The following is a 20476-nucleotide window of genomic DNA, read 5'->3' on the forward strand; positions in this document are numbered from 1 at the left end:
ACGTGCAACTCAAACCTACACCTCGTAGTTCTTCCTCTAGATTAGATTTCTGCGGAGCTCGGGCGGAGCCCTGCAGGAATAGACCATTACTAACACCAGCGCGCCGTCACGCTGTCAGAGAACTCATCTATTTCTCGGTCTCTCTTGCTGGATCAAGAAGGCCGAGATCGTCATCGAGCTGTACGTGTGCTGAACGCGGAGGTGCCGTCCGTTCGGTGCTAGATCGGAACACATCGTGGGACGACGGTGATTTGAATCACGAAGCTGTACCACTACATCAACCGCGTTTCTTAACGCTTTCCGCTTAGCGATCTACAAGGATACGTAGATCTAATCTCCTCTCGTAGATGAACATCACCATGATAGGTCTTCGTGTGCGTAGGAAAATTTGTATTTCCCATGCAACATTCCCCAACAGGTTTGACCCAGCTTTTTTCCATTGCACTGGAACGAGAGGTGAAAATAAGCTAAGCCAGCTTTTTCAAAACCAGTTCTTTTCAGCTTATGCCTTATTTTGACAATAAGCTGTAAAAAGCTACAAAAGAACTGATCCTAAGTTCGCCCAGAGATACTATATCACTAAGCTCATTAGAATTAGAGATCTTTCATCTATTTGAGGTCATCAATTTAAAATTGACCGGATCAACAATCTCTTACTTACACCCGCAAAAAAACAATTTCTTACTTAATTATTTTAATTAAATATGCTCTTCTTTTTCCTTGAGAAATTAAATATTAGATTTTGTTAACTGGGTCAACAATTTTTTAAATAAATTGAAAGCAACCGGTCTATAAAAACTTATTAATCCTAGACACCGTCTCATTACCTAAAAAATAATGTCAGCATGTGGTACTATAGCATAAATATAATACATGCAACTATTGACGCAGATATTTTCCACATAAATATGAATTGATTAACAAATTAAAAAATCACACCGTGAAACCCCACATTAAATGAATTGAAAAATGACACTCCATCATCTTCCCCACTAATCAAACCTAATACTCAATCCGTTCTAAAATCCAAGGTGTATTAGTTTATTGTAATGCCATTTCTTTGAACTTTGATCAAGTTGGGAGGCAAAAATTGCAACATCCACATTACAATTAATAAAATATGAAAATTCATTTCATGATCAATCTAAGAATCCGATTTTATATTACGAATACTAATATACATTTATAAAAATTTGATTAAATTTAAAGAGGTTTGACTTTTGAAAAAACTAATACACCTTATATCTTAAGATAGATGGAGTATAAAATTACGAAAAATCTAAAAAACATCAACAACGCCAGCAAAACACGCACAAACCTTCTAGTATATATGAAGCACCAATGCAAATTACTTGCACGCATTATTGCCATGGCATCAACAAATAACACCTCTAAAATGAACAATGTTCCTCGATTTCTCGTCATTGCGGATTCTCCTGGTAAACTAAATTTGCCAGACAAGAGAAGCAAACAAGCTAGAGAGAGGTAGCCTAGAGCCAGGGCGAGTCGTAGACGGGCGTGACGACGGCCTTGACGGCGAGGAACTTGTCGAGCGCGTGCATGCCGTCGTCCTTGCCGAACCCACTCATCTTGCGCCCCCCGAACGGGCAGTCGCTGTCCATGGCGAAGTAGCAGTTCACCCACACCACCCCGGCACGGATCGACCGCGTCATCCTGTTGGCCACGTCGATGTTCTTGGTCACCACCCCCGCCGCCAGCCCGTACCTCGTGTTGTTGGCCCTCGCGATCGCCTCCTCCACCGTCCTAGTATAAACATAGATGGATGTAACTCTTTCCCTGTCATCATAGATTCAGAGTGCGATAACCATTCTTTGACGATGAACCGGGATGGACTTACGTGAACTTCATCAGGCACATGACGGGCCCGAAGATCTCCTCCTTTGCTATGATCATGTCATCCTGTTCGCCATGAGAGGCTTCCTACCATGTCAGAAGCTAGATAGAAAATGAAGAGTTTTGCGGACTACAGTTTGAGATTTCGCGGTGAAATTTGACCTTGACATCGGTGAAAACTGTGGGCTCGATGTAGTAACCTCTCTGGCCACAGGGCTTCCCTCCTGTCAGAACGGTGGCCCCTTCTCTCTTGCCATGGTCGATGTAGTTGAGCACCCTCTCATATTGAGCCTTGTCCACCTACACACACACAGGACATGAGCGGCACCTACTAAGTTTCTGATACAACCAAAAAATCAACTTGTGACTTGTGTCGCACAAACAACAGGGGATGGATATCTGAATTCTAAACCTGAGGCCCTTGATTGACACGGGGATCGAAAGGGTCCCCGACTACCCAACTCTCCATGCGCTGCGCCAGCTTCTTCACGAATCGATCGTAGATGCCTTCTTGCAGGTAGACACGGCTCGCTGCAATGCAAGCTTCTCCCTGAGAATTCCCGGTTCAGTATTCAGACCCATGAATGATCCGTGGTCCAGTACGACCACGATGGCATCATTTAGATTTTGTTCACCTTGTTGAAGAAGTTGGCGCTGATGGCGAGTTCCACGGCTATGTCTACGTCCGCGTCGTCGAAGATGATGAGCGGAGATTTGCCGCCCAGCTCCAGGGACACCGGCTTCAGGTTGCTCCTCGCCGACGCCTCCATTATGAGCCGCCCAACTGCTGTTGATCCCGTGAAACTGACCATGTCGACGTCCATGTGAGACGCGATCGCTGCTCCCGCTGTTGGGCCAAAGCCGGTGACCACATTGATCACCCCATCTGGGACTCCCGCCTGCACAAGAACAGAACCCCAAATGTTCAGAACAGAGGAGTCATACATCAATACATTGTGCGTGTCGTGTCAAGTGACCGATCTGACCTGCTCGGCTAGGTGAGCGAAGTAGAGCGCGCTGAGCGGGGTCTGCTCGGCCGGCTTGACGACCATGGTGCAGCCGGCGGCCAGCGCAGGGGCGACCTTGGCGAAGAACATGATGGCAGGGAAGTTCCAGGGGATGATGAGCCCGGCGACGCCCATGGGCTCGCGCAGGGTGTGCCCCTGGAACTGCCTCGACATCTTGAGCGTCTCGCCGTGGATCTTGTCGGCCGCGCCGGCGAAGTAGCGAAGGGACCTGACGGAGGTACCAATGTCGACCGCCCTAGTCGCCATGCACGGCTTGCCGGCGTCCAGGCTCTCCAGCAGGGTCAGCTCCTCCGCGTGCTGCTCCACTAAGTCCGCGTACTTCATCATGATCCGTCCTCTTTCCTGCGCGCCATTGATCGTTGTTTTCAGATTGGTAACGTAAACATTCTTCGGGACATTCGTGATGAGTTGATTGATGAAGAAAGAATCCTACGGATCCGGGCATGCGAGGCCATTTGCCATGATCGAAGGCTTCCCTTGCCGCTTTGACCGCCAAGCCCACATCCTCCTTGTCACCTTCGGCGATGCTGGCGATCACATCCCCGGTGCGGGGATCCCTGGTCTCGAATGTCTTACCTGATCAATAAGAAGCCCGACATGGCAGCCATGAAGTTCAGAACGGGACGAAAACTACGGAATACAATACCACGATGGCACGATCAGCCAGTGGCGGATCCAGCCTACTAAACCAGGGTGCGCCAACAGTCGATACACTCATAAAAAATATTATTTATTTATTTATTCGATTTGTTTTGCTATAGTATAAAGTCTGAATATTAAGGGCCTGTTTGGGATCGATTCAATTCATCAAAATCAGCTTCACTTCATCAAATTCACTTTGAAGCAGTTTTAGAGAATGTTTGGCTTCCATCTAGCTCCAGCTTTAAAAATAGAAAATCTGATGGAAACAATCTATTTGATTGGTTGAGGGAAAATAAACGAATGGGTATCCACTTACTGGTGACAGTGCTGGGTAATTTTCCTCCAACTCTAGCTTCTAGAGTATTTTAGAGCACCCTCTCAGGAGCTTCATAAAAACTTTGAAGTTATATCCCAGATTCTTTTTTTTTTACGGAGCGGCATATCGTGAAGCTACCCCGTTTGGCTTGTCTTTTCTGGAGCAGAGCTGAATTTTAAGGAGCAGGGCAGTCCCCTATAGCTCCGCCACTGCGATCAGCTACTTAAATCTTACTCCTGTTGTTACCCGTGGGGCCGTACTTGACACGAACTGATTAGTCTTTGCAATTTCAAATGGCGTACGGATTTCTTTCTCTTCGGTTTTCCAAAAATACTTGGTTGTTGTTGGATCAGGATCTAACGGCTTCATATTTCTTACTAAACTGACAAAATCTTAGTTGATCAAGCTATAGATTCTTATAAGAGCGATCACAAGATTTCGATGTTCTTATAGGAATACGAATACATCTCTCAGCTATTAATTGAGTTAGGAAACTTTTTTTTTTTTTGAAATGTTCACCGGGGGAAGGCTCCCGACCTGAATATATGCTCATTTCAAAAACTGCCGGGTGTTACAGAGTTAAGACAGTTGTGTGAATAGGTAGTCACGCCACAGGCCGGCATGGCCCTTTAGAGTTTCAAGTTTTTTTTTTTTTTGAGGGAAGAGTTTCAAGTTTTAAGTCCATGAGACCAAACAATCAAATCATCTAGGATAGCTCTCAAGGATTGGAACATTACAATAACACGTCTCTTGAAGATTGTAGCAATGGGCGACGCGACGTCATCTGATGTCAGAGATTGAGTTTGCTTGGCTCTCTGAAAACCGAGTTGTGATCTCTTTGTTTTCTACTTCTTTCGTTTCAAAATATAAATCTTTCTCGAGGTTTACTAAAAGACAACATATGGATGTATATAGACATACTTTAAAGTATAGATCCACACATTTTGTTTCATATGTAGTCTCGTACTAAATATCTTAGGAATGGGAAGTATATCTTGTGTGTACTATTGAAAGCCTTTAATACAAATGCAGAGAATTGTTTTCAAGAAAACATCTGACAAAAGGGCAGTCCTTTTTAACGGGGAAAGGCGGAAATTCGCAAGGGCACACACCTGCCCGGCCATTTGATTGTCTCGCGAGTCGTGATGTAGTTAAATCCCGCATGAGGGCACAATAAATTAAGTTTCAGTTATCGAAACTTATGATTTTGCATCTGAAAATTCCAGTTCTCTTGCTTGCTTGTACAAGTTCCAGAGATAAGACTTCAAAGGATGTTTTGTCGGTCATAGCACAAACTACGTGATTTTATCAGTCCGCTCGTACTAGGTTTCAACAGTTAAAACTTAACATGTTTTTAGAAGTCATTATTACATATTTAAAATGAATCTTATTTGAAAGCATGGTCACAAAAAACAAGAATATGAAAATAAAATTTAATTTAAAATTTTGATTCAAAAGATATAACAGTTTGAAAATGGAATGCCAAAATAAGAAGCCCATGCGAGGGACTCCTGCCGTGGGACTTGCATGTCAAATCCTCTTCGATGGAAATAGCGTCCTTTTTTCCTTTTTAGGCCAACTCCTACGCACGCATAATTCCAAATGGTCCGTGTGTGGCTAAACTGGCACAAACATGACACAACACGTAGGAGCAAACGGACAAAACATCTGTTTTTTGTCCGCCAACAACCCTTTTTTGACATAAATTTTGACCAGGTTTGCGTTGAAACGGACACGCGCGGAAGGACGGGACGCATGCCCTTGTCCTCCCCTAGCCCGCCCGTCGAGGACACACCATTCGTTCTTATCTTCACACACGGCCGGACACTGCCTCTCCCTCCTACACCACCTCGCCATAGACGCTGCTGTCGCTGCCACGACCATCGGATTTGTGCCTCTTGCCCCGTCGCCGGCACACTACGTGTAAATCTATGGCTGCTGCAGACGCTGTCGGAGTTAACACATTCGGCCCCCGACGACGACGCCTTGCCATGGATTGGTCGGGTAGCGGACCGCACAGCCCCGACTACTCCTCTGTGTCGCATTCAGGTATTGACCCCGCTTCTAGCCACTCGGATCTCTCCCGTCGACGGTTCACCGGCAAAGAATCGCCCGTCCGTCCCCCGGGCTCGGTATTGGACTAGCGGCTCATCGGCTCTTCTTTACCGGTCATTAAGTGTGACGACTGCCTGTGGCAAATCTTGCACCGCGTTTCTACCACGTCAGAACATTCCGGATGGGTGTTCTTCAAAGTGCAAAAAAATGGGGTATGTGCTTCTTCTGAATCGGTTGTGCTCAACGTATTCAGCGTAATTTCGTTGGCTAATTGCTTTCTTAAATTGATGTGTAGGACGGATGGAAGTTTTGATTTTAGAAAGAATAATACATCAATCTATTGATAACATGAAAATCGATAGAGCTTGTGCATTCTTTGCTAGAATAGAGGCTAGAGATAAGACTAGATTCGAAATCAAAAAAGAAAGAAGTGTGCAAGCTCAAAATCCCTGAATTAACAATGAATACATAGAAAAGATATTAAACCAACTAATGAGAGCAGTTATGAAAATTAGATATCTATTAAAATATGAAATTATGATTATTGTTTTCTTTGATTTTGTTCTCATAGCAAATAATTAATTAATTATGTACTCTAATGTATCAAAATATTGATGATTGAAATACAGTAATAAAAAATTATGTTTCGGTGACAAAAATGAAATGAAAATGAAGAAAAAACCAAATATGAATTGATGGATGGAATGCGTCCGTCCCGTTAGACGCACAGCCAACGCAAAGAACAAAACGACCGTACGCCGTCCATTTATTCGTTTCAAATGAATAAAATCCAAATAAAACAGACATTTGTTTAGAAATCGTGCATAGGATTACAACCCGTGGAGGGACCGCGCTCTGACTCACTCCTTACTCCAAACAGATTTGTCATATTGCGTTTGGGAACGTACGTACGCCGGTACCGGCATCCTAGCCGAGCAGCCTGGAAGGCTGGAGCATGCAGACGAGCAAAGGGGCCAAGCGCCATCCGAACGTGAGGCTAACTCCACCGCGCTACTCGTCCGATCCCGTTTGTTTCGGTAAAAGAAAAAAAACGGGTCGGCCTAGCACGAGACGGCCGGACCCATCTTGTCTGTTTTATGTCTAGGACGACCAATTTCAAGCGTAAACTTGCGCGGGGTTTGGGTTGCGACGGACATCAAACGAACGCACGCTCGTCCGCGTTGGGGACGCGTGGCAGGCGGCCACCTACCTTCCACCCGTCCACATCAATGTGCACGAGCGGCTGGGCCCGTCTGTCATCCGTTCAGGAAACGGTCGCGGTCCTTCTTAAATGGGGAAGCCGTGGACCTGTCGTCGTCCACAGTTCCCATCGCCACCCCCGCGGCCTTCTCGAAACCCGACAGCCAAACCCTAGCCTCCTCGAACTCGTCGGCCGTCCACCTCGCAGCCATGGGGTTGTGGAACTACGGCCACAAGAAGAAGCACGACCGCGAGGCTGACTCCTCGTCGGGACGCCGTCGCGGCTCCGTGAAGGAGGAGGCCGCATCGCCACTGCGTCGTGCCTCCGCCGCGACTCCCTTCACCATCGGCCCTAGGCCCGTCGGACAGCGCTGAGGTATGCCGGCGCTACTTGGAGACGATGACGTCGGCCCCGTGGAGCGACGTCCACCTCCCCACACGTGGCACCTCTCCGCCGACCGGGTCCCTATCCCGTCGGTGCCGACGAGCGGCCGTGCGCGTCGCGACGAGATTGAGCGCCGCCACCGCCTCCTCCCCGACGACCTGTACTACGACGACAGGTACGCCGCCGACTCCACCCTCTGGGACACGTGGCTTAGGGACGAGCACGACGTGTGGCGCGCCTCTTAATTCGCCGGCACGGTCTTGGGGCCGCGGCGAGCATGGGAGGTACGCGGGCGTACACGGGTGCATGGCCTCACGCCCACGCCGTCGCCTTCCCCGTCTCCGTCACCACCTCCACCTCCTCGCACGACGGAGGAGGAGGAGGCCGGCTCATGCAGCGCGTCATGGAGGACCCCATGATGACGCATGATGAGCGCCAATGGCCGGCCTAGACCGCGCGATGGCCCTCTGTGCGGCCGACGAAGTCGTCATCCCCGAGCAGATGGAGGAGGAGGAGGTGGCCGCATTTCCTCCGGATCTGGTGGGCGTGTCATGGAGCAGGTAGTGGGGGGTCGTGAACTGGCGCCCCACGCCGTCGCGGTCACCGGAGCGGGTCGCCTCGCCAGGGAAGGAGGTGCTGCATGCACCTGCCAGCTTCCAGCCCGTCCCCGCGCACCAGGGACCGCCGGCCCACCTCTGGACGCCGTCGGCCTACGTCGACCTCATCAGCGACGGCGACAACGACGACAACGACGGCCAGTGAAGACGGCGATGGCCACAACCTTGACGGGCGGTCATGAAAATTGGACCATTTTTATGTTAATGTTATTATGTTTTAAGTTTTTTAACTGCGTTTATTCACTTTTAAGTTAATTTTTTTTAATCACGTCCAACACGAACATGATTTGGGGTGCGGTTGCGCGGAAGCGGACATAGACGAATCTATTACCGTTTCAAACGGACAAAATTCGACCAAACCGAACCTCCGTTTAAAGTCGTACGGTGGAGTTTGCCTGAGCGTCCGCTTCTAGAAGGCGACGGGGCTCGACAACGACGGACCCTATTCGTTGCCCGTCCCGTGTCGTGTGCCGTTGGAATTGGATTTACAGGATCGACCCGGAGGCGCATCTGACGATCGAATTTTCACGGGCGCACGCTCAGTACAAACGAGTAACGCCCCCCCGCGTCACAACTCACAAGGAACAATCGGGACCAGAACGGAAGCAAGCACACGCGGGAGTACGGGTACTGCATCGCTGCACCGCGCTGCGGATTCCGCCATGCCCTCCCCGTCCCCTGCCGCACGTGAAATGGTACCAGGACTGCACTGCACTGCACTGCACATGAGCTTCTAGAAGAACACATGTATTGTTTTGGCCATTTTAACATGCCCAGTGGCTCCTACGAGTTCATCAGTCCCATTTGGGTAAAATAAGCAGGTCAGACGGGCTACAGCTTGATTACCAAATTTAGGTTAGCCCCCACTGTCCTGTGTTTTGCCACTCTTCTCCGTCTCGATGCATAGGACATCTAATAAAAATCAAATGATCTTAAAATGCTAGGACGCCAAACAGTACTACTAGTTACATTCATATCTTTTACTCTCCCCGTTCCTAAATATAAATCATTTTTAAAGATTTTGCTAGAGGACTACATACCAATGTATATAAACACATTTTAAAATTTAGATTCACTCATTTTACCTCGTACATAGTCCTCTAATGAAATCTCTAAAAAAAACTTATATTTAGGCTCATCGTAATGAAAGTATTATGGCTAGTATCATGCATGTCAACTAAAAAGTTGTGATGAAGTATCATAGAATTAAATGAAGAAAGAGATCGTTGAGTATCATATCAGTATGATACTGTATCACAATAAATATTATACTACTCTGTGTTATGCATGTCAATAAATAAAGTGATCTATGATAATAATATAGGATGTTAACTTATAATACACTATTATCATATACATGATACTAGCTTATGATACCACCCATTACAACCAGTCTTAGGCCCTGTTTGGAACCATAATAGATTATAATAATCTAGATTATGAAGATAGATTATATAATCTGGTTTATAAAAATAATATAGGTAGGCATGTTTGGAGGCCAGATTATATAAACTGTAATCCAGCTTTTATATCGTACAATGGCATGTTTGCCCTTTGTTTTTTAGTTGCAAAGGTAATAATCTAGGTGGACATGTTTGGAGGACGGTGGGGGTGGCAGTAGGTAATTATCTTCAAGTTTCAAAGGGTAATGGGTCATTAGTAATCCATAATCTGATTTTAGCTGGGGTAGAGTAGATTATGAGTTTTTAATAATCTGGCCATCTAGTTTTTATAAACTGCAATATAATCTGTTATGTTTGAAGACATAATAGATTATAAAAACTGAATTATATAATTTGGGTGGTTCCAAACAAGACCTTACGAACAGAGGAAGTAGACCATATCTATTAATTGAAGGACAAATGCATACAATTTCTGTGACACACTATTGAGATTTGAAGACATCTTCTAATTAATAGCATGTTTTTAGTAGGAAAAGAAATGATGTGATTGGCTTCCTTCGCGATTCAATTTTGTTCCTTGCCCAATCTCTTTTTAAGTCTAGGTTACGATGCACCTAGAGTACTAAAATTCAGGCTGCATCGGATAGAATAGACAATTTCCGTACCTTTTTCTATAGAACTAGAACGCGCTTTATTTAATGTCTCAAAAGTTTATAGGAAAACGAAGATGATCCGGTGGATCGATAAGAACGGCCATAGTCTAAGGTAGTCGCCATTCTAGCTAATTATGTGCCTCACCATCACTTGCGATTTGTTCGTGGACGAGATCACAACTCTGAAACTGCTGCTTCCTGTTAATTCACAGGACATTTTTCTAGCTAAGCACCTCGTCACGCCAGCTAGCCATCTTGTGGCTTGTTCTTTTTAATCTGTTTGTCAGTGTTCTACTTTGATGACTGGCTTTATTTTTTGAGAAAAGCAAAGGGGAAAATTCTGGGTACCGCTGGCTTATTTGGCTGCGGAGAGCGGACATGCCATGTGTCCCCAAGAACTGTGCGTCGTCATGGACCTGCGGCACGGAACCGAAAACTGACCTCATATCACGCCCCTTTCTAGCTCGATGATCGAGCATTCACTATTCAGGATTCAAGGTTCAGCTAACCGCGACCGAAGCTTACAGCAAACTAGCCAAACAGCAGCTATTTAGTTTGCAAATTGCGCCTTAGTTCACCACAAAAGTGGTGTTAAAAATATTTGCGTTGACTGCAATAATCGTTCCCAAGCACTTTCGTGAGATGACTAGCATCGATCCGGCCTATCTTACCAAGGCGACCATGATAGTGCAGGCAAGTAGATGTGTGCGCAGGAGAAAAGAGAAGCGTAGGCACGCACCGGAGACGGCGTCGACGAAGGCCCCGTTGATGAAGAGCTTGGTGTACCTGATCTCCGGCATCTCCATGCACACGCCGCCGCCGTTGCCGTTCTCCGCGGCGCGCTCCTTGCTCCCATCGCCATTGCCCTCGCTCGCCATGGCCTCCTCTCCCAGACTGAGACCGGTGTCGGTTCTCCGTTCTCGCGCAGTGTGTGTGTGTGGGGAGAGTGGACCGTGGCGTCAAGACAACAAGAAGTGATCCCTTCCCGTTTTAATTATGCGGCTTGGCTGTGACCTCTGCCCGTTTTGTTAGCTTGTGGAGCGGTGGAGGGGTCTCACACACGGCGCGCCCGTGTCAAAAACTAACCATGCCCCGCCGACAGGTCTGACTTCTCAACTGTTAACGTCTGTATCAGTCCGCGCCGGGCGCGACCGCATGCAGACATCACACCAAATTCCTTCCCACAACCGCATGCATTTAAATCCAATACTGAAATCCATATTAACGAATGCAGATGCAAGATAGCAAGAGCATTACGCCCCAACGCCTTAAATAACCTCTCGTACATTCACATTCACAGACGCATTCGAAAAAAAAAATCCCCAACCGGACCCCTTGTAGCATCGGTGACTGTACGGTCTGCCCGGGAACCCTTATTCCCTGTCGGTCGGCAGCGCCTGACAAAGGTGGTGCGTGCTTGGCGGCTCCGGTGGTTGGAGCTCGTCGGCCGGCGTGGGAAGGGCAGCGGGCGGGCGTGGTCGTTGCTCCGGTCGTGGGAGGCGGCGCAGGGAGGTCCAACATGGTGCCTCCCGGTGTCGTGGGGTCTTCACGATGGTTTGACGGTCTGCCTGCGGTGGCGGCCGACTTCTTCGACGTTGGTTCGTCTACATGCAAACCGTTTTGATCTTCGTCCCATTTCCGCATCATCGGGCGCTACTTCCATGAAAGGGCTGGACCTCTCCTAGCTACGGTTCATCGCTCATCTCGCGCCCCGTGCAGCAGGACCGAGCTCGTCTCGCGTATGTGCAACAGGACCGAGCTCGTCTCGCGCATGGTGCAGTAGGACTGACCTCGTCTCGCGCAAGGTGCAGCAGGACCGAGCTCGTCTCGCGCTCGGGGCTGCAGGATGGGTTGATGGAGGCCAGCGCTGACCGGCCTATCGGGTCTCAACGCTGGGGGTCTCCCAGGGGGTGCGAAAGGTGGAACCTTTTCGCCCATCTCTTTGGTTGGGATGTGTCAGGTCTCGCGTGAGGTGGTGGCAAGGTCTTAGATGCCGGGGCGGTGGCTTTGGTGATGGTAGCGCGGTGCTCTTGGGCGGAGCTGTGGCTTGGTGGTGCTCGGTGGCCATGGCCGCGTGGGCGGCGTGGTCGCCGGGGTGTTGCGTCCGATGGTGGTGAGTCTTGGTCAGGGTGAAACCCTGGTCCATCTTCGGATGGACCGGCAGCGGCGTAGCTTGTTCCCTTCTTGAAGACGTCGTCGCGGCTTTCATTGCCCATTGTGTTGCTACAGGGGAAACATTGATCATCGGTTCGGGCGATGGCGGCATTCTGATGTCATAACCTTTCTGAAGGCGCCGTCTTGAAGCACACGATTCGTCATATATGACTTCATTTCTTCGCGGTGCCATGTTCACGGTTGAGAACTCCGGTTGTTTTTATAGTACTAAGGATAGTGTTGCTGCGTTTAACGTCTAGGTTCTAGCTTTGGGTGTGTGAATGTATTGTCGTGACGTGTGTTTGTATTTGAGCTGTGATCGATCGTTGCTTTATATATAGAACGAGATGAAAGTCTTTTTCCTGGAACATGTAGGCAAGCAAGGGAGCCATTGACGTGCACGTAGGCATTCGGCCTCGACGACGACAAGCTCTACGGTCATTCGAATCGGGTTTCAAGAAGCATCATCGATTGGCATCTCACGGGCGCAGGCTCGTACAAACGAGACGGAAACCGGGACCAGATGATAACGAGAATGAAAGGACCTGACCTTACAGACGTGTAGCACAGCAGTACCAAGCAGATTCTGCCAGGCCATCTCCGTCACGTACTGCACGGCCAATGGTGCAGCCGTACAAGTACTGCACGCGAGCTTCTAAAAGAACACGAGACAATGGGGTCCTACAAGGCTACAAAGCTCATCAGTCCCATCTGGGTAGAGATCAGATCCCTGCAGCTTGACCGCCGAGTTTTGGTTAGCCAGTGTTTGCCCTTCTACCATCTTAGATACGCCCTATAGAACTAGGGGACACTATTTTAGCCAAGCTATAAGCACCCCGTCACCCAAGCTAGCTTGTGGCGTCTTCTCTCTTAATTTACACAAGCTAACCATGTTACTTCCGTGGATTCCGCTTAGACGATGAATCTTATCGCTCTGCTGGCCCGTGAAAAATGAGCGCGACGCGAGGTCGCGGACATGCTATGTTCGCCATGCGTCGTGAACATGCGGCTGGGCGCCACAACTGACCTCAAATACTGCTCCCTTTGGCACTTGAGTACTCACTAATCAGTATTCAGGATTACAGGTTCAACCAACCACGAGCAAATAAGCCTACAAGGCTACAACACACTAGACCAAGCACTAACAGTTTACCCCCAAATCTGCAAATCGGGCCTTACTTAACCACCAAAGTAAACAACTAATCCGGCCTATATTACCAAGGCGAGACGGCTATAATAGATGTGTGCGCAGGAGAAAAGAGACGTACCGGAGACGGCGTCGACGAAGGCCCCGTTGATGAAGAGCTTGGTGTACCTGATCTCCGGCATCTCCATGCACACGCCGCCGCCGCTGCCGTTCTCCGCGGCGCGCCCCTTGCCCCCGTCGCCATTGCGCTCGCTCGCCATGGCCTCTTCTCCTAGACCGAGACCGTTGTCGGCGCTCGCGCAGCGTGATGTGTGTGGAGAGTGGACCGTGGAGTGAAGACAACGGGGACGGGGGCTGCTCTTCGTTTTATAAAGAAACGTAAACCGCGACCTGTCCGTAGCCATCCGCGCGCGAGGCAACACACACCTCTCGGCTGCTAACGCGCGTAAAGGCAGCTCCAAACGCACCGTTTGGTTCAAAACATACCGATGAGATAACACAACTGCGATTCATTGTCTGTTTCGTGCTCGTTCAGCCTCATCTGTACTATAAAAAAAACACGAAAAGGCACATCCAACTCATCATCTCAGCCGTTTAATTACATAATTAAGGGTCTTAAATTGTCGTTAACGAAATCTTTCGTTAACACCGTGAAGCCCCACGTTCTCTTCGCGAAGCGCCCTGAAACCGCACAAGCCCCGACTCCTCTCCAGTCTCCCCTCCCCTCCCCTCCCGGCCCGCCGCCTCCCCCCCAGCTCGCTTCGCCCGTCGCCTGCTCGCCCCGCCCCGACTCCTCTCCCCTGCCTTCCCGGCCTGCCGCCTCCCCCCAGCTCGCTCAGCCCGACGCCTGCTCGCCCCGCCCCGACTCCTCTCCCCTCTCCTCCCGGCCCGTCGCCTCCCCCCAGCTCGCTTCGCCCGTCGCCTGCTCGCCCCGCCCCGACTCCTCTCCCCTCCCTTCCCGGCCCGCCGCCTCCCCCCAGCTCGCTCCGCCCGACGCCTGCTCGCCCCGCCCCGACTCCTCTCCCCTCTCCTCCCGGCCCGCCGCCTCCCCCCAGCTGGCTCCGCCCGTCGCTTGCTCGCCCCGCCCGCCGCCTCTACCCCGCTCAGCCCCGCCTACTCGCCCCGCCCTCCGCCGTACCCCACTGCGCGATGGAGCGGGCTCGACCGGGCGATGGATTTCTCCGACGGGAGCTTGCCTCGGCCACCACGTCGTCCTCCTACTCCTCCTCAATTCCACTTGTCAGTGCGGTGGACCCAACGGGCGTCGAGGGCGTGCGGACGGAGGTGGCGCAGATCCAGGGTGGCCACAACAATGGGCGCCCCCACCCCCTTCATGCGCCACTGCCCAATCCTCCTCTGAATCTGTGGAATGCAGAAGGGATCCCAATCATGTTCGTGGGTCATCGGACGATCCACCGTCCCAGCTCCCTTAGCATGCTGCCTACACTTCCTCTTCTTCGCCGCAATAGTTGGATCACCAGTTCATCTATTCGTTCGTGGACTGTCGCCGACTGCATCCTGCTAGGGAGTTGCTCTGTTGCGAGGTACGTTCGTCCATGCCGGAGGCTGTGATGCATGATGATCCGTGTTTAGGATCACTTAATTTGCATGAACTGCTTATGCCATGTGCATATTAATTAATATGTAGCTAGGGTCTGCTCTTGATAGCCAGATGATCTATGCACTTGACCAATATTCGGGATCAGAAACAAAAAAAACCTCAGTAGAACAAATCTGTATTATGTAGCACGTGCAAGGGATCGTATTAGAAGCTTCTACGTGGTCGTAAACAAAGCCTGAACCCAACTTCAATTTAATTTGTGTGGCAAAACTATTCACTTTTACGAGAGTCAACACTTCTATCTCATAAGATTTTAGTATAAATAAAATTTTGGTTTTGATGCTCATGCCGCTGTACCAATTTTCATGGCCTGAAAATGATAATAATATGCATATCTATTGATTCTTCACATGGATCGTAAAAATATGTTTGATGTGGCATAAATCTTTGTCTTGTCACTTTCAACTTAAAGAGCTTGAGAAGATTGATTCTAGAAAGGGACTGATCAACCAGTATGTAAATAAACTGCCCATAGGTTGATCTTATTTGTATATTTTTTATATAATGTGATCTGCCAAAAGATATATTCAAATTTAGGACAGTAAAACTGAGCCTAATCCCTGTCCTCTCACGCCATGAGACGTTTGGACTGTTAATTTTTTTGATCAAACCGTTTCTGGCCGTTCGATCTGATATGTGTGCTTTCCTAGGCTGGCTGTCCTAATGGGAGGCTACTCCCGTGGCCGAAACGCAGTATGCTGGTTGATTAGGCCCAAGCGACCGGCCCATTAAGCACCGAGGGATGACGAGCGTTTGTGCGACACCGGTGCAGGTGCGAAGGCGACGGTTCGAGAGCGACTCCCCTGTTCTCCCCCATCTACGGCGACGGCAGCACCAACAATCGGAACCCCGCGGCGACCCCCTTCGCCCCAGCCTCCTCATGCAGCAGCATGGACGATTGGGATGGAGCTGCCGCCACCGTTCCTGGGCCACTTTGTAAGTTCGCGGATTTCCTGCTCTACTCCTCACCTGGTCTTTCTCGGTTTTGAATTCTAGGTGTTGTGTTTGTACTCTCCTAAATGATTTTGTGGATGGACCTCACGTACTCGAAAAAGTATGTTGTGACTGAATCAAGAACAAGTATAATATTTTCACTCCGATGTCCAATCTATCACGATGGTTCTTGATCGACTGGTTAGAGAGATAGAAAGCAAACAGATGATGGAGAAAAGCATGATGGGGCCGAGTAACAAGCACACCTGATCCTCGTTGTGTGATCTAAACACGGTTTGTTGTTTCTTCCTACTGAGAACTACATGGACGTCATGACAAGTTGTAAGATTGATTAGTTTGTGTTGGATTTCCTCATGACCGACTACCTTTCTTTGAACCCTTAATACAGACACTAGAATCTCTCACTGCAGGCGCAACAGATGAAACTTTACTATTGCAGGTGTGTGTCTTTGCAAGGTTAGCCCGATACTCCATTTTACATTCAGTTAAATGCAATACCATATTTATCAATTGTTAATAATCTGATTGCTGCTTCTACATAAAAAGGTGATTTTTTTTTTCAAAATTATTTCATTGTTTATGTTGATTGATGACAGAACAAACACTGGGATTATGGGCAAATTAATGACGAGCATGATTCTTGCACCTCCTATTTCTTTGAGGCTTCATGTCTTCACGATCTTCTCATTCATGAGACCGGGCTGGAGCAATGGATCCTCCTCTTTTTTCTTCTTGATTGAATCCCGCACCATTTTTTTCCATGGTTGGATCCCATTATGGGCGTGTTTACCTTGATCATCTCTTATTGTTTTTTTTCTTCCAGTATGTTCTTTTTGTAGCTTCAAATGAATGGAAGGCTGAAGGGTGATATAAGAAATTATTATGGTAGTCACGAGGACATCAGGCAAGAGGTAATTGGTTTCAAGTGCCATTAATCAGACTGTATCTATTGTTTCATACGAATCCATATTGTTTATGACGACCAACAAAAATGATGGCATGATAGATAGACAGTGGTTCGGTAATGAAAGGGACATGAATAGTTAACTAATTGCTTAGCACAAGCCAAGTTTTTGCGGGATATGTGCACCAAGCATTACAATTATTTTTCTAGCGGTAGCATAATTTCCGCACATAATTTTCTTCAACTGCTTGATGGAAGGAACACACAGGAATGTACAAGAGGATGGTGTGCTATTGAGATGTTAAAAAGGTACCTTCTGGATGTCATTCCTTGTATTTGAATCTGTGATGTCAAGTGTAGCCCTGGACATGTACTCTTTATTCCATACATTTGCATGGCCACGAACACATATTGTAAGGCCACTGCACCAATATTTTTTTTCATATTTTTCATCTTGGCATGGCCTTTAGTGCATCATTGTTCTTGATGAAAGTTTCATTTCCATGCTTCATGTCATAATTTATTTCTTTAAATTCCTACCATTTACCAAATGGACGGGCGCGGCAATGCGCGCCATCATGGTCTACTATGTGTCATAAATCCTGTCGTCTTCAACGATCCGGCGCCCCTATCACACTGTGTAGCACTTGTCTAACCTGTACAGCGGGAGGCAAGCGAGCACCCGAAGATGATAAGGTGACACATGTGACAATTTTTCTGAATCAAATGTGATTTTGCTAATTTGTTGTATCTTTTTTCACAAGTATTTGCAAAGGTAAAGATAGTGGATAGTACCAACATTTATTCCACCTTTTCATTTTTCATTATGTACATGTGCTTCCAGACGAATAGCGCGATAGGTGTCAGGTATTCATGGTCTGTTCTTTGTTTCATTATTTTCATACGATGTAGTATTTATATTCTGTTGCATTATTCATACATGATATTCTTTGCAATGACTGTAAATGCAAAGGGAGATCTCAGTTTCCTTGGCAAATTCTGGACATGCTAATCCCCATCCACCTCCTTAGTTCAGAGTCATTGTTCTATATTAGTGGAGATTAAAAATAATTCTGACTATCCTTTCCGGAAATTAGTTGGTGGTGTCAAGTGTAGACTAAGATTTGATCTGGCTATACTTTCCACAATTATGTACATCTCATCCGTAAGATAGAAAGAGATCAATTGATAGCATATATTTCAGTAAAAGGTAAATTACAGCCTTTGTTGAACCATTGATTTGCAAGTATCTAAGATCAAGACTGGCCTACTAAATGAGGAACCAACATCGCTGAGATTCAACATTCAGGAATGTATCACATACGGAAAATCCTCTAAAACCGACTAGACTGTTAGAATTGTTTTTGATAGTCTTTTGTTTGAATTTTGAAGTGTGAATAAGCAGGAAACCTTTGAGAGATATCAGTGCATCATTTCTTATACAATTTCTATTAACTTTTTCTGAATGGATGATCTTTATTTTAACTATTAACTTGGTTGTCATCCAGGAGTTACGTTTTTGTAATCTAGAATATCATCCTATAGTTTTTAAATTGTTTGCATAGCGTGAAAGTGTTTATTTTAATAAGGCACAAATATGTACTCTCTCCGTCCCAAAATAAGTTACTCGACTTTGTACTAACTTTAGCACAAAGCCGACTCACTTATTTTGGAACGGATGGAGTAGCACATAAAGGAGATGCATGCTGTTCTAAATGGATACTTTTTCTCTTTGTTGGTTAGCTTCACGAACCAATAATTCTGATAGCCAGTAATCTGCTCACGTCATTCCTTATTATACAATTTTCCATCCTACAATAGTAGTACACTTTCTCCGGTGCTAATATGTTGATATCATGGTGACATCTTTAGCTCATGTTTAATCTTGCCAGAACTAAGCTGGTTTATAAAGTATTAAATTCCCTCTGTATTTTATTATTATGAATCTAATGCTTTATTGATTTGTTTTTGGCTTCGAGATGTCCTACAACAATATACATAATAGGAATCTCTCTGAATCGTAGTTCTACTTTAGAATAAGCCGCAAGAAAGTGAGTGGGATAAAACTGTTGCCATTATCGATATACTCTTCCAGCTCGTAGGCGGTGCCCGCTGTAACTCCCATGTGTGGCCTTACCGCCATCATCAGTCCTTCAACTTGCGAAGATGAAAAGCAGCATGAATCCAAGAAGGAACTAATTAATTTTTTCCAAGACTGATTTGTTTTTTGTATCTTCGCTCCAAGTTTGTATCTCCACCATGTTCACTTGGACAATGTTTATATGTACCTTCCAAGATCACCCAAGAAAATTAGACATTCTGAAATCTTCATCGGATGTTTGATTCCATTTTTGCTATAAAATAGACTAAATAGGCTATGACATTATCTTCTCTATGAAGAAGTTGTTCATCCAGTCGATTGTCCTTCATCTCTAACATGTACCTATACAATTGTGATTTCTACTTGGTGTGCTCCAACTTCACATGACATCCACAAAAGATAATTGATAGGTTTGTATTCCCTCTTCCCTCTTTTCTTTAGAGATAATAAGGCGGTCATCGAATAATATGATTTCAATTTTTTATACTCACTTGAACTTCATGTTTGTGGACACGTGCATTGCACGTGAACTGTTACTAGTTTCCAATTCAAACTTGCGCTAGAATTGCGTTTAAAGCGAATGCAAACCGAACGCTTTTCTCCGTCCCGTGTCTGTCGATGTCCGTTGCATGCAGAGGATGGCCCATCTGTCATCCAAACGAAGAGACCCACCACACCCACATTGCTCTCTCTCCTCTTTTTTCACCCACCACGGTAGGCCGACGGTGCATCGCTCGGTGCATAGACGAGCAGTGGCGATCTGCGGGGAGTACATGAAGACGGCCTACGACGACCAGCTCCGGGGCGAGGCGTGGCGGGGTGGCGCGAGCTCGAGGCGGTGGCGAGTTGCGGTGATAGAGTGCGGCGAGCTCCAGGGCATAGACGAGCAATGACGGGCAGCAGGGCGGCACGGGCACATGCGAGGTGGCGAACGGCGAGCTGCGGGGTGGGCAGCGGCAGGGCGAGGTGGCGCACAGTGAGTTGCAGGACAAGAATGACAGGGCACGAGCGTGGGCGGGGCGGGTTGGTCGAGTGCAGGCGGGGCGAGCGCGGGCAGCATGGGCGTGGGCGTGGTGGGCGCGGGCGCGACGGGTTGGGTGAGCGTGGCCGGCGCACGGCCAGGGCGGGCTGGGCAAGCGCGGCCGGCGCGGTCACGAGTTGGGCGAGTGTCGCCAGAGCGCAGCCAGCGCGGGCGTACGCGGGCGAGGTGCAGCCGACACGAGCGCGTATAAGAGGAATTGTTGCGGTAAGCGTATTTCCTTCTCGACAGGGATGCGTTCGTGTTATATAGCCAGAAAGATTACATGGTAGTGCAGGTTATGACTAGCTTTTCTTCTACTCTAAGTTTACATTAGATACTATCTACTTCCTAACAAATCTATCATTTGTAACAACCTGTCAAGATACAACATGGTATAAAAAAACGAAACGTGATATATCAC

General features: G+C 47.6%; 1 protein-coding gene and 1 long non-coding RNA gene across 3 annotated transcripts; one reads left to right on the forward strand and one right to left on the reverse strand.

Moving 5' to 3' along the window:
• Positions 1-1303: 1303 nt before the first annotated feature.
• LOC123412455 (aldehyde dehydrogenase family 2 member C4-like) lies at positions 1304-13799 on the reverse strand. Of its 2 annotated transcripts, none has more exons than XM_045105403.1 (8): positions 13576-13799; positions 3316-3458; positions 2841-3224; positions 2490-2753; positions 2267-2404; positions 2017-2154; positions 1859-1920; positions 1304-1764 (listed from the first exon to the last, which is right to left on the reverse strand). In XM_045105403.1, the coding sequence occupies exons 1-8, from the start codon at positions 13712-13714 to the stop codon at positions 1491-1493; spliced, it is 1542 nt and encodes a 513-aa protein (XP_044961338.1). In that variant the 5' UTR covers positions 13715-13799; the 3' UTR covers positions 1304-1490. The 2 variants fall into 2 exon arrangements, with proteins under 2 accessions (XP_044961338.1, XP_044961339.1); XM_045105404.1 differs by lacking the exon at positions 13576-13799 and adding an exon at positions 10893-11158.
• Positions 13800-14658: 859 nt separating this feature from the next.
• On the forward strand, positions 14659-19347 carry LOC123408786. Its single transcript, XR_006612788.1, has 2 exons — positions 14659-14998; positions 15726-19347. It is a non-coding gene; the product is annotated as an uncharacterized LOC123408786 (long non-coding RNA).
• Positions 19348-20476: the final 1129 nt, after the last annotated feature.

Source organism: Hordeum vulgare, chromosome 7H, assembly GCF_904849725.1.
Source record: "Hordeum vulgare subsp. vulgare chromosome 7H, MorexV3_pseudomolecules_assembly, whole genome shotgun sequence".
Taxonomy (NCBI): domain Eukaryota; kingdom Viridiplantae; phylum Streptophyta; class Magnoliopsida; order Poales; family Poaceae; genus Hordeum; species Hordeum vulgare.

What these genes read in the sequence shown, in the direction of transcription:
- LOC123412455 (XM_045105403.1), bottom strand. Translation starts at nt 13,714, where the DNA reads ATGGCGAGCGAGCGCAATGGCGACGGGGGCAAGGGGCGCGCCGCGGAG. An exon ending in GCGCCAACTTCTTCAACAAG is followed by an intron (nt 2,405 to 2,489) that starts GTGAACAAAATC and finishes GGGAATTCTCAG; the next exon opens with GGAGAAGCTTGCATTGCAGC. An exon ending in ATGTGCCTGATGAAGTTCAC is followed by an intron (nt 1,765 to 1,858) that starts GTAAGTCCATCC and finishes TGTTTATACTAG; the next exon opens with GACGGTGGAGGAGGCGATCG.